A 13822-nucleotide genomic window follows, 5' to 3' on the forward strand; every position below is an offset into this window, starting at 1 on the left:
AGCCCCTTTCCCTGACCCCCAGCTGCCCCTCCCCTGGCACAGCTCCATGCCGTTCCCTCGGGCCCTGTCGCTGTCACACAGAGCAGAGCTCAGCGCTGCCCCTCCGCTCCCTGTGAGGAGCTGCAGCCGCCATCAGGCCTCCATCAGCTCCTCTGCTCTGCGCTGGGCACACCGAGGGGCCTCAGCCGCTCCTCACACACCTTGCCTCTTCACCAACTTCCTAGCCCTTCTTTGTGCACTCTCTAATAGCTTTATGTCCTTTTTGCAGTGTGGCAACCCGAGGTACACCTGGCTGAGGTTGGCCAGGCATCATTTATCTCCTGCAGGGGAAGTGGGGCAGCTGAGGGATGCAGAGACCAAAAAGCACTGGGTGATTCGGTTTAGATTGGCCTAATGCCGCATCTAAAGGCTTCTGCAGCACCCAGCCTCGTACTGCCATTACTCCAGAGACGCAGAGGCTAATTTCAACCTAAGTGTTCCCATCCTCTGAAAGGCCACACTCGACTGCTGTTATTAATTCCGTGCATGATGAAGACATTTAGAGCCTCACAGCCTTTTTAATAAGTGGACACCAGTCATGCCCCGCTCTGTTAATGCAGCAGATGAATTTCCACACACACGGCCAGAAAGACACACGGCCACAGAGAGATGGCGACGGCGTGGTCCGGAGGGATGGCGAGGCAGATCCTTATCGCCCCTCGGGGCTCTCGTAAAGTTTCCGCCCCACCGGACGGACCGCGCCGAGACAACTTTCTCCACCGCCGTGGGGAGGAGCCCAACTTGTCCGACCGGGTGCGGGCGTCGGGGCCGTGCGGAGGGAACGAGGAGGAGCTCGGAGCCGGGGGGAGGGGGGAGATGGAGCCGGGGCGTGGGGAAACCGCTCCCGCCTTCCTCCTCCTCCTCCAGCCCGGCAGCCAGGCGGCCGCTGCCTCCCTCCCGAGCCGCCGCAGCCGGGACGCGCCGCCGGGATGGCCGCTCCGGCGGCCCCCAGCCTCTTGCTGCTGCTGGCCGGCGCTGCGGGGCTCAGCCGGGCCTTCTTCTCGCTGCCTCTCCGCGTGTCCCAGCCCGCCTCTCCCCGCGCCTCGCCGCCCGCCCCGCTGCCGCTGAGACCGGGGAGCGCCGGAGGAGGGCAGCGGGATGCCCAGGACGAGGCGGGCGGTCTGGCCTTGGCCTCCGACCCCGCGGGCAGCCTCAACTTTTTGGCCATGGTGGAGAATCTGCAGGGGGACTCCGGCAGAGGATACTACCTGGAGATGCTGATCGGGACCCCGCCGCAGGCGGTAGGAGAGAGGCGGGGGGGCAGCGGGGAGCGATGTGGGGGTGAACCTGGGGAAAGCGAGCATCTCGGCAGCCGGGCTCCACCGCGCTCGCTCCAACGCAACTTTGTCCCGATGCCGGGCGCGGCGCAACTTTGCGGCTGAGCCCGGGGGGTCCGCTCAGAATGTCCCGCTGAACTGCGCCCAACAACCGCTTCAGAAGAGCACCCCCCCCACACACACCCCCGGTGCGTGGGGATCAGAGGGAGCCCAAAGTTTCCACGCGCCTTCCTTCCCTCCCCGCCCCACATTGCCCGAAGTTTTCTCGCGGCCGCATCACGGGACGGCCGGGCTGCGGCGGGGCTGGAGGCTGACTGTCAGCTGAGTGGGGCCGCTACCTGGCAGCCCGCGGGGCTTCCACCCTCCCCTGTTCCAACCCCCTCCCCCCCCCAAAAAAAAACGGAGTTTGCTCATTGAGGCCAAGCTCTGGCATTCCCCATGTACACAAAAATCCCTGTTCTGCTTTGACTGTTCTCTGTAGCCATGAGGAATGCCAGAACACCCAGCTTGCAGGGGAGGTGCAGCTGTCACGTTTTTTGGGGGCATCTGTGGGTTTGTTTTTTTTTTCACACCTGGATGTAACAGGACTGATCACTGTTGCTGTAACTGAAGTGTTTGATAGTGAGCTCAATATTTAGGAACGAGTGTCTTGTTTTACAGTCAATAAATGGGGTTAAGAAGGAGCTAACCAGGTCTGAAGTATCCAGGTGTGGCCTGGTAGTCACAGAGGGCAGAAATAATCTCTTCTCCATGCTGTAGGTTGTGTCTGAGGAGATCTGAAAGTGGCATCTCATGGTCTTCGTTCCTCAGAGGGACATTCAATATTGGTTTCTGCCAGCATCAAGATATCAGGTCGAATTGGGCTAATAATCCAATTCTGTGAGTCTTAAATTAAAGAATAATTTGAGGCAGAAAGGGTGAATGCAAAAGATGTCATCTTGCATGTCTAGGGGGATTTTGAAAGCAAAAGAAATGGAAAAGGAAAAATGTGACAGGCTCTAGATAATGTAACCCTTCAGTGTATGCCTGGAGACTTCACTTACACTAACAGCCAAGTATTACTTGCACTGCACGCCATGCAAATGTGCCTTGCTGATTTCCTACCTGAAAAAAAAACAACAGTCTGAGTCCAGTCACAAAGCTTTCATCGTTTTGAACCAAGTTCTGAGTTCTTCCAAGGTTAATTATTTAAAGGATCGCTCCTGGTGGCTAGCACATAATAAGTTTTATTCATGTGAGCGGGCCCACCATGGTTTCTGTAAGGTTATATATGCGCTTTCAGAATGTTAGACCCCAGCATGTTGTGATGGATCAGAGTGTGGTTAAAATTTATTTGCTGCTTTGGATAGGAATTTGTTATCTTATTCCCTGCCTGAAACTGGAAGACTCAAAGACCATGAATGTGCTTGTTGCTTTTCTGCTCTACAACAAGCCACTGAGCTGCTGCAGGACGCTTCCACTTACATCTCTCACAGTGCTGGCACTGAAAGCAAGTGTCTTGGTGCTGCCAAGTGCTGGGATCACATCAAACTCCATGGGCAGGCAGCTGCTGAAGTCACAGGGGAATGTGATTGGGTAGGAAAGAGATGTCTCAGGTTAATTTAAAGGTTCCTCCCAACCTGACTTTGTTACCCATTGCAAGCTAGAACATATACCTCAAACACCTCCCTTCTATGACCCCTTGACATGGGACTTCCCAAAGCCAATTCCCTTCCTTGTTCATTTCACTTCTGAGCCAAGACACATGGCACCACTGCTCCAGTGCTTTGCCATGGATGAAGAGGAATCCTGCCAGTGAGGAAGAGCTGTGGAGAAACGAGCAGAAAGACCAGGGAGTAAGGCTGCTTCTCTGCACAGCATCTCAGCAAGGAGTGGGGGAATGCAAACAAGGCAGGAGCAGACCAAGACCAAATAGCAGGCTGTGAAAAAAGGCACAAGGTTTAATGTTGCAGTTATAAGGCTGCTGGTGCCTGGTAACTTTGCATTTAGTGTTGAAAGCCTGCTGTGCCAGTATGGGGGTAAACATTAGTTTCACAGGAGATTTTAGCACTCCTGAACTTGTATTACTTCTTAATTGCATTTGTAGAATTTTTTCTTTTCTGATTTCAGTTCTTGGAAGGAAACTGCTATGAAAGAACTTATCTTTTCAGGTCATTTAAGGCGCATAATTTGGCTTTCATTCCAAGTCTGATTTGTCATACAGCAGATAAACAGTACAGAACTGAGCCTCACAATGGCAGTTCTGAAATACTTGTTCTGCCAATATAAAAATAGAGCAGTTGTGTGAAGTCAATTTTGCTTTTTTTTTTTTTTCCGAGAGAGAAAATTTGAGTGTAGTCAGTCTGATTTTGCAAAGTATTTGCAACGAAAGTATTTCTGACCATTTCCAGTTTTACTATACAATATCCTGACTGTAGCAGATCTCTAGGTTGGCTACCAGATCAGCATTAGTTGCCATTACCCTCATTAATTCTCATTAATACACATACATCTCTGCTACAGGATTATGTAAAAGCTGAAAAAAGAACAAAAAGGTATTGTTTTGCATTGAAGAGTGTGATATATTTGTGTCTTGCATCACAAGTGTATAGTCTCCTACTTCTGATGTCTTACATGCTTTACACCTGCCTGCATAGGTGCTAGATTTAAATATGAAGAGGCAAGAGTCCAATATGAATTGTGTACACTGCTCTTACTTTTTATTTCTTTAAATAATCTGATGGAATTCCTTTGCTCTGTCTTTTATTATTTTGCCCGCCCTGAGATTACAAGCACTGTGCAGAACTAAATCAAAGATCATTCAGGCGTTTGTTCACTATCTTCTTTATATTTCTGTTGATATTAATTTTGCTTCTCTTAGAAGCCTTTGACCAATGAAACAGTCAAAGTCTGAAAGCACCCCATGTTTTTCACAGCTTTCTGGAAGTCCATCTGGACCATATTAAATCTTAGCAAAGAAAGTACTGTTGTCTCATCTTGCCTGTTGTTAGTCTGTATTATAAGTAGTGAAAGTCCTGTCAGTCTTGCTGTGTTTCCAAATAGTGCTTTTGTTGAGCTCATATAAATATTACACCTTCAGCTTTGTTGCAAAGGGAGGCTTGGCATACGCCTCTTGAGAGCTTAGAGTCCTGTAGCTATGGCTTGATTAGTGGGTATTGAAATCATGATAGGATCTGATTTGTGCTCTGGCTATGCAAACCCCTTCTGAAATTTAAACTTCTCATTCTATGCATGGAGAGGTTTTGTTTACTCTTCCTCCTAGTAGCAGTTTGTATTATGCAGAGGGTGAGCAAAAACCACTCCTATAAACTCCCTCTGAACTTTGCAGGTTAACATAAGCACTGGGTCCAGAGGTCTTTGCTGCAAAACACAAACTCCAATTACCACATAATCAATGGGAGGTTGTGTTTTGTTCAATTTATTCCAGTTATTAAGGAGAAGAAATGAATTAACTATCTCAAGTGTGTCACAGACATTTATAATTTACACCTTGGCGTTTTGAAGGTGATGGACGCACACATTAACAATTTCTAAACACGCAGCCATTCCTCCTTAATTGTTGATAGCTTTCATTTCATGAGAGTTATAAGGAATGAATACTGTGAGGAAAGATTCAGCTGCTCCTGTAATTTCATCACCTCAATAGTCCTGCTATTTAGGTGATAAGTGCCTGATTTCTGCAGCTGTGTCCTTCCCCTAGAAGCTAAGCTTTGTTTTCTTCATTTTGCTTAAATAAAGGGAGTTCACCTTCCTTTGAGATATGAGGAGTAACTTAGAAAATACGATCCTACCTAGTTCAAGTACCAGAAGACAAGCTCCAGTTCAAGTCTCTCATTTCTTTCCCCTTCTTTTATTCTGTAATAGTATTCTGTAATAGTTATGTGGATCTCTGAAATATATTTTTGAGCTTTTTATGGAAGGTGAAAAATGGAATGAAGATGAGTGCTGTGATGTACTGAGTATTTTAAGGCAGCAGAGCAAAATTCTTTCAGATCCCTCTGCTGGAAGTACTGTGGAGATGCAGATTACTGTTGTTATGTGGTGAGTTGGGTGGACTTTTTCTACTGCTGTTGAGTACCAGCAAAATAAAAAAGATGAAGATCTTAAAGTTATAGGAGACAGGACTTATACTGTGATGTAATATGCTGGGGTGTGTAATATATGTGTGGCCAAAAACAAAGTAAACAAGAATACTAGATTTGAGTTGACAAAGCTGTCCCTTCCTTTACAAATCTGCATTCCAGCACCTCCTTCATACAAAATGAGCCCTTGCAGGTGGGCTGTGTGGAAACAGTGGAGCCAGTGCTATAAAAGCGGCCAAAACAATGAATTAATTACAATGTAATGGCCTTAGTAGAATATAGCACAGGTAGAACTTTGTAGCAAGGCTTTGACTTAGTGCCTCTTGAGAGGTTCATCATGGACTGTGTACAGTGTCACTGAATGGAAGAGGCTATTTCCTCAGAATGTCTTCAAGGACAGAATCCTTAGCAGGGTGTGCTGTGGCAGAAAAGGGGAAATGGTTTCAAACTACGAGATTTAGACTGGATATAAAGAAAGTTTGTTTTTGTTTTTTTTTTCAATAAGACTAATGAAGCGCTGGCAGAAGTTGCCCAGAGAGGTGGTGGATGCCACATCCCTGGAGGCATTCAAGGTCAGGCTGGATGGGGCTCTGAACAACCTGATGTTGCTGGAGGTGTCCTTGTTCATTGCAGGGGAGTTAGACCAGATGGCCTTTAAAGGTCCCTTCCAATTAAATGATTCTATGTGCCAATACAAATAGGTTAGATTAGAGCCCCCACCCACTTCTTTCAGGACACTCTACTTCAGAGCACTGCTGGAATACGTTATCCAGCGTCCCTGGTCATAGCAAACACAGCTGCTGTTCCTGGTGAGTTCTGGCAGAAGGGTGGCTGTGAAGATCAGTGACGTGGCAGGAGGTGGCAGGTTCATGCTCTTTATTGCTCCAAGCATTTCATCCCCTACCAAGGCAAAAGCATCAGCATCAGTTAAATTTAGAAAGAATAAACTAGAGGCTGTGCAAATAACAATGCTACCTATTATGAAGGAGTGAATCAGTTGGGATTTGGAGCAGGAGTGATACCAAGAAAAAAGAAAAAAAGCCAGTGAACAAAAGAAAACCTATGTGGAATTTAGGGTTATTAAGGGAAGAATTTTTATTTATTTTTTTAAGGTTCAAGCAGAGGTCCTTGAGCTCTAGGGATAGTATCTGGCAAGATCAATTTAAAAATGACTGTATTTTGCAGTGATCTTTAATTTTTTGAAGGACACTCATGACTTTGTGAACATGTTAAGTGCTGTGTTTGGTGTCTGTGTTTTATTATCTTAGAAAATGTCTCAGTTATTGTAGTAATGACCCAAAATGTTACGTGGTCGTTGTCAAGTATAAGTACATCTGAAAAAGGAAATTGAGGTAGTTATGTAGCCTGCATATATGCCTCTCCGGTCTGAATCAAACATACTTCTCTCTCTTTTCTAACTTGTTGTAAAATATAGAATTGATCGGAATTTATGTTAAGAAGCGAAGGAACGTGTTGCTCAAATTTATGCTCAGATTAGGACTTGAAATCAGGTCTTCAGAGTAAAAGAGGTAGTACTGAGCTGCCTGAGAAAGAGGGTTTTTTTTTCCCTACTGCTGATGGAACTGTCATACATCCTACTACTTTTTAGCTTCACTTTGCTGTGTAAATGTGAGCTTGTGAAGCACATGGTATGCATATTGTACAGATACCAGGCTGCTATAAAAAATAAAGAATTTTAAATCTGAATCTGTAGCAGTTAGCTCAGCACCCTTCAAAGCACTTAAATAACCCAGAACTAAAATCGATTTTATTGGTAGTATTTTGCGCATGAAACCTCTCATTTTAAAATTACATGTTAGTCAAATATCTGTCCCCTTTTTTTTTCTCCTGTGTATGTCTACATCAAAGACACTCATGAGAGGAAAATTTGGCCAGGTGAACTTTGCACTGCTACTTTATGAGGAGTGTTGTGGGACTGATGTATAAGAGACCTCCTTGAATAGGTAAAGCCTGTGGAATTCGGTGGAGAGGGAATTTGAGGAAAATAAGTGAGCTGGAAAAAATCTTAAAAACAACTTTTAGTCTGGGGAAAAGGAGGCTGAGGGGAGACCTTATCGTCCTCTTCCAGTACCTGAAAGGTCCCTACAGTGAGAGTGGGGCAGGTCTCTTCTCACTAGTAACAAGTGACAGGACGAGGGAAAATGGCCTCAAGTTGCTCCAGGGCAAGTTTAGGTTGGATATTAGGAAGAACTTCTTTACAGAAAGGGTAGTTAAGTACTGGGATAGGCTCCCCAGGGAGGTGGTTGAATCGCCATCCCTGGTTGTGTTTAAGAGCTGTTTGGATGTGGTACTCAGGGATATGATTTAGTTTAGTGTAGGGTTTTTAGAGTTGGTGTACTGGTTAGGCTGCTGTTGGACTTGGTGATCTTCAAGGTCTTTTCCAACCTGGGTAATTTTGTGATTCTATGATTCTATAAGTGAAAATTAGAATTCATGGAATACAATTATTGTGTCATAATTAAGAGGCACTTGAAGAGAATCTGTTAAGACAGTAATTGCACTTTACAGTCCTGTTACTGCTTACTAGTAATTTTAAATCATGAAAAGTAAATTACTTGTAGATTTTTGTCGTCTTTGCTCAGCTTGTGTGTGCTAAAATTAGTTGGTTTTATTTAGCTTTATGTTTGGTTTATTTTTGCACCTACTTACTCGCAAAAACTGCTGTTAAGTTAGGCTGCATGTGTTCAGGGAAAGCATCTTGAAGTCACCCATAGTCCAGTTTTAATTTAAAGAGGAAAGCTATTAATGCTGCAGTAACGCTTGGGAAGCTCCTATTTAAAGAGACCAATCGGTTTCTAGGGATCTATAACTGCTTTGCCAGCACTGCTTTTTCCCATTAGGATTCTCTTTTTGGAAGAAGAAAGCCAACTCAGGAGCCAAGAGTAACCTTTGTACTTGAGGGCCGGAACACAAACCTTCTTTCATGAAAGGCCAGCTCCTGCCATTTGACAGGGAAAAAGTAATCAGGCCATTTGGGCGGCTCTCTCGCAGGTAATTCCTTCTGATATTTGTTTGTGGATCTGCCTTGTGAGCAGCCCGCAGGCAGTGCCTCAGGGTCTGCTGTGCAGTGAAGCCTACCTTCAGGCCTACCTTCAGCACTCCAGCAAGGCCAGGTGTGAGGGTTTTCACCCCACCTAGGCTCTTCTTTCTCCTTTTGCTGCCACACCATACCTCACTTTGCTTCCTAATTCGTGCTAGAAGATCAGCCATGTGGAGCTTTTGAGGAAACGAAAGGGTTACCTAAAAGGCAGTCATATGGAAGAATGGTTCCTGTCTCCCTCTATTCCTTGAAAAGAAGTCATTTTATGTGATATTAGGCAAGAAAATGCACAGTTCAACTGCACATTTGTTTTTCTAAATTGCAACTTCGACTGTGAAATCTTGAGGGGGAGGTTTTTATTCCTCTCATTTATTTATTTTTTCTACTTAATTAGAATCATAACTTGCACAATTCAACAATTATCAGCCTGTTCATGCAGAACTCGTCAGTGTTTGCAACGTAAAAAAAATCGGTAGTTGTAGCTTCTTTTCAAGACAGAGCACACTGTACCCTTTTGGAAGTTATTTAGTGCAGTTACCAGGCTTCTTGAGCACAGTACGGAAAGCCCTGTGTTTTCCTTCATGTGCTGTCTGCTAGGTGTCTGCCACAGGTGAGAGGGAGCTGGGACATGTCAGTCTTGCTGATACTTTCCTGTGACTAAAGAGATTTTTATTTATTATTTCCTTCATTTTTTCTTCTCCCATACTCTCAGGTTGCAGATATGACAGAAAAGTCCAAAGGTGGCCACACTTTGAAAAAAGTCTGAGAAATGCTGTAGCAAGGTAACATCTGATGCAGTCACACTGCTTCAGTTTATCTGTCACAGAATAATCTTCTCATTACTTCGCAGATGCAAAGTCCTTCAGGGAATAACACAAACATTTCACACGATCCAGAGTGCCACATTTTTGCATTTGGACTGCTGAAATAAATAATGCATGGAAAACAAAATCAGAAAATTTCTCAGCAGCCGTAGTTATAGATGCTGGAGTATGTTACATATTTCAGCTAAAGTTAACTTTCATTGCTACTCTGTTTACCGTTTAAATTAGCCTTGTCTTGGCAAATGACCAAATACCAATAATGCTATCTACATTTTTATTTGGAATTAGGAACTTTGTTCACAGCATGTGTGCCCTGCAGTGTTTTCCATTTCAGATAGTCAGACTTTTAGTGCTCTCAGCATGGGCAGCAGAGTGACTGCATGCTGCAAGGCTTTAGGAGAGACATTCCAAGCAGGACGTGAAGTTTAGAAACCCTGGGCAAGTGTGGGTCCTGAGATACTGTCATCACACAATGGATATTTGCTCCTGGCTGAAGCAGAGGACAGTTTGCTCCTGCATACAGGTTGATATTTGGAGGAAAGGGTAGCAGGAATTTCTCTATGTGAAGCAGCCTTTGTAAGCCTGAGAGAATAAAAGGTATTTTGACTTTCTGCCCTAAAAACTCAGCCTGGTATCTGAAAATAAAGCTGTGTTCCTGCATGCCTCTGTTTTCTCCTGTGTAATAAAGATTTTTATAGTAGAACTTAGTTAACAATTGTAACGATGTATGAGCCACAGGCAAAGCTAGTTCATTTCCCAGAGCTGCTGCCTCCACAGAATTAACCAGGGTAAAGAGAGTAAAGTGTGCATGTTTGAGAAGGAGAGAAAGAAATAAATGAGTCCAGGAGCAAGGGGAGTAATACTGCTGCTTTCTTTTTTTTTTTTTTTCCCAAAATAAAAAATCATGTCTTACTTCACTCGAAAATCAAATCTGCTTTTTAAATTGCCCTTCTGAATTTTTAAGTTATAGTGTTAGAATAAATCTGAATAAAAATATCATAATTATTTTTAATAAATCAAACTTTATTGTGACATGGCTTTTTGTTTTTCTTTTCAATCAAATACTCCTTCTGTAGTAGTCTTACGAGTTGGAAAGCTGCTTTTTGGGTCTGCCTCTGAACTTCGCTGTATAATTCCAGTAAATACCCATGATAACAATCAAATTCTGCTCATGGTAATACCCTAAATAGGTCAGGTGGAATGGGGAGCAGAAGACTATCGTCAGTTGCATTCCCTGTAATAATTACAAGGGTAGTAAAAACAATGGAGTTGCGTCACCTTGTTTGTGCTCAGAGACCTGGGGCTACCTGTGTACATTCCCCAGGCCACCTGCATACATTCCCATGGCTGATCAAGGCAGCACAGAGCAGTGGGCAGCAGTTTGATCCAGCATCTCTTTCCAGATACGTGGCATAGCTTTTGTAGTGGTGAATGCAGTCTCGGTAGTCAAACTGCAGTCCTTGTGTTTGACATAGCTGGACCCGGTGTGATGTCTTCCCTCTCTTCCTCTTGATTGCAGCAGCTGATCCAGTCCTGTCCCTTGTTGTTTGTATAGCAACAAGCCAGTGGCTGTGTAGAATTAGGTGATTGTGGCTATCTCTCCAAGTGGAAACCTTCCTATCTGGCCATACTGTGGAAGTTTTCCTAGGCTGAACGAAATCAAGCAGTGCTGGAAGTCTCATCCTGAGGAACAAGTTGTGACATTCTTACAGCGTAGAGCATGACTTGAAATACAGGGAGCTGCATAGTGTGTGTTTCCAGGAGGGTGCTACTGTATGGACCTCCCTATGTCCCACAGTCCTGGCTAATTCAGGAATGCCAGTGAGTGACCCTAGGCTAGCCCATGGTTTTCTGGCCTCCAGAAGGTAGGGGCTACTTTCACAGCCATTAAGAGAAGTGAGGTGGACATTCTCATGTAGTCCCGTCCATTTGTTTTAGTGTTTTGATAAGATATATTTCACTGTCGTGGTGTACAGATGAACATTATCTTAAGAAAAATGACACTTATCTGCTTTGATTTTGTCACATTGTTTTAGGGGAATGGGTGGAATATACCGTATAGGCATTCAATGTCCTGCTCTGTGAAAAGCACAGAAAAAAATATGAATGAGAACTTTTTGTAGGAGTCCTTAGGTACAGCTGGAAGAACGTTACAGTGAGCAGCTATACTGTGTGGGTACGGCACCTGGGTGAGGACAGCCTGCTCAGGGAGAACAGCTCAGTCTGATGTGTCTGGCTTGTCCTTCCTTCACCTTTCCTCGTGCAGCTCTTCAGGCTTTGAAAAACCTTTACTAACAAACACCCGTCTCCAAAACTAACATCTTGACAGAGAGAAAAAAAAAAAAACCTGAAGAGAGTCGTGTAGCTACAGACTGAGCTGACAGGGGAAGGAGGGGGAAAAGGGCTTTTGAGATCAGGTTGAGCATGCAGCATTCTTAAAAGATGGATTTTTCTCACTACTATCCTGCAGATGTAGAAGTACAGGAGTGAGACAGAGGCTCTTCTGTTAGGCTGCTGCTGGCTCTGCCTGCTCCTGAAAGATCATGTCTTTGACAAAAGGAAGTCTTAAAATAAAGCAATATTTGTGAGGCTAGAGATACCTCCTAGTCTACACTCAAGAGTGTTAGGAATGGATTTCATAAGTTGTGTTGAAGTTTGAAATGTGACCTTTGATTTGTTATATTATTTCCACCTGCACAGTAAACATGGACAGTGACTCATGGTATAGAAGCTTGTATGTGCAGCATGAGGAAGGTCAGATTAGCTGGGGCAGGCTTTCATTTTATTTGGTGTAGCTTGGATCTGCGTAAATGTGTAAAACTTTCAGTCTTGCAGATACTGCAGTGGGAGGTGGGTTTCTTTAGAGTATAGGGCTTCTAAAGGCAGGCAGAAGAAAAGAAATACAATTGCAGTTTCTTTTTTCAGACAGCAGTTTCTCTGATTCTAATGAGCAATAGAAGTAAAGAAAAGGATGGACTGACAAAATAAATTGGGAGCTAATTTTGTAGAGCAGAAAGCCTAGGAAAATTGAAATTCTAAACTGCATGCAGCTTCCAGCTATAATAATTCACTGCATATAATACATTAATGTAGGCTTACTGATTTCATTTCCTTAAAAAAAAAAATAAATGCAAAGCAAAAACCCCTTCTTCATATTCTGAAAAGTAATATATTAGCATGACGAGCCCTTTTCTCCTTTTTCTTTTTTTTTTTTCTAAAACAAAACAAAACAAAAACCCTCTGAAATGTTTGACATAGAACTGTGTTTTTTAGAAGTATTGTGCTCTAAGAAATACTGGTCAATAGCAAAGACATAGCAGATGTCTAACCTAAGACACTCGAGGTGGGTGCTTTTTTGTTGGTGTCTTTTTTTTCTCAGGGAGGTATTTGTTTTACAAGGAAAGTTTAGCTTCAGGTCAACTGAAACAATTTGACAGTGTTTTTCTTTACTTCAGGAATTAAGTGTGGTTAAGCACATGGGTATTAGTGCGTAAATGCTAAGAAGGAGCTGACTGGGGACAGTGAAACCATTTATGGCTGGTGGGTGTTCTTATATTTTGAAACAGCTGTGTGGTCCTTCCCACATCTCTACTGCCCTCCTGTTTACTAAAGAGCCATAAGCTCTTTCCTTTCCCCAGGTCTTTGTTTGGCACAAACAGCCCCATGAACTCATAGCTATATCATATAGATGGCCATTGCTCTACAGAGCTCAGAATCCTGCCCAGCAAGTCTGCTCTACTGTGATTACATTTGGTGGTTTCAAAGCAGGATTAAGGTCCAGGTTCAGAAGGTGACTGTGGAGTCTGTCATGGTGTCCACGATCCTACCTCCAATACTTGGGCTAATGGTTGAAACAGTCTTCAGGCATTTCTTCTGTTTCTTGTTAGCTGTCAGATTATTTAATTTATAGCTGTCTCTCCAACACCTTGTCTCTGTGTTCACTGAGGAAGGAGTGAGCTTTGGATGAGATGCTCACTCATGCAGATGTGACACAAAGCTCAGATGCTCATCTCTCTAAACCAAGGCTGAGTGGGCACTGGGATTCCTGGTGAGCCTTGCAGTAAGACAGGAGTGTTAGTCTCAGTGGTATTCAGCCTACACTCTCTCTGTTCTCTCAGTGCTGTACTGTAATTAGTGGAAAATTGATGAATTTAATTCCTGTACACCTACTAACAGGTGGAAACTTGCTTTTGGTCTATTGTGGGCTTTGTGCATACTTAACATATAAATGCCTCGTGTTTTCTGCTTTCATTCTTTCATTTCAGGATGTGTTTGTGTTTTGTTGTGTTGTTTGTTTGTTTGTTTGTTTTTAATCTTACACTTATTTAAGCATGTCTTAATCTTTGAATTCACAAACATCTTTAATATAAATACAGAAAATATATACATTTTCCTCACTGAACTATGTAAGCACAGTGGACTGTTCTTAGTAACAACTAATTGTCTGCTTCATATTGGAGGTAAAAGTTTATGCATTGCTGCCTGCAGTGGGAAAGGCTGGAGAAGAAAGAATAAGCATACATTCTGTTAGGAGGCAAT

At 43.7% G+C, this 13822-nt stretch overlaps 1 protein-coding gene across 2 annotated transcripts in view; it reads left to right on the forward strand.

Annotated features, from left to right (window-relative positions):
• Nucleotides 1-800: 800 nt before the first annotated feature.
• BACE2 (beta-secretase 2) overlaps nt 801-13822 on the forward strand; it is a 51446-nt gene continuing 38424 nt past the window's right edge. The window contains exon 1 of one of the 2 annotated variants that reach the window (XM_015881943.3): nt 801-1280. In XM_015881943.3, the coding sequence (XP_015737429.2) occupies nt 969-1280 (312 nt within the window). In that variant the 5' untranslated portion in view covers nt 801-968. The remainder of the gene's footprint in view (nt 1281-13822) is intronic. The other variant, XM_085548397.1, reaches the window with a different exon arrangement.

Source organism: Coturnix japonica, chromosome 1 (assembly GCF_054131305.1).
Source record: "Coturnix japonica strain WE chromosome 1, WE-NBRP24, whole genome shotgun sequence".
Taxonomy (NCBI): Eukaryota; Metazoa; Chordata; class Aves; order Galliformes; family Phasianidae; genus Coturnix; species Coturnix japonica.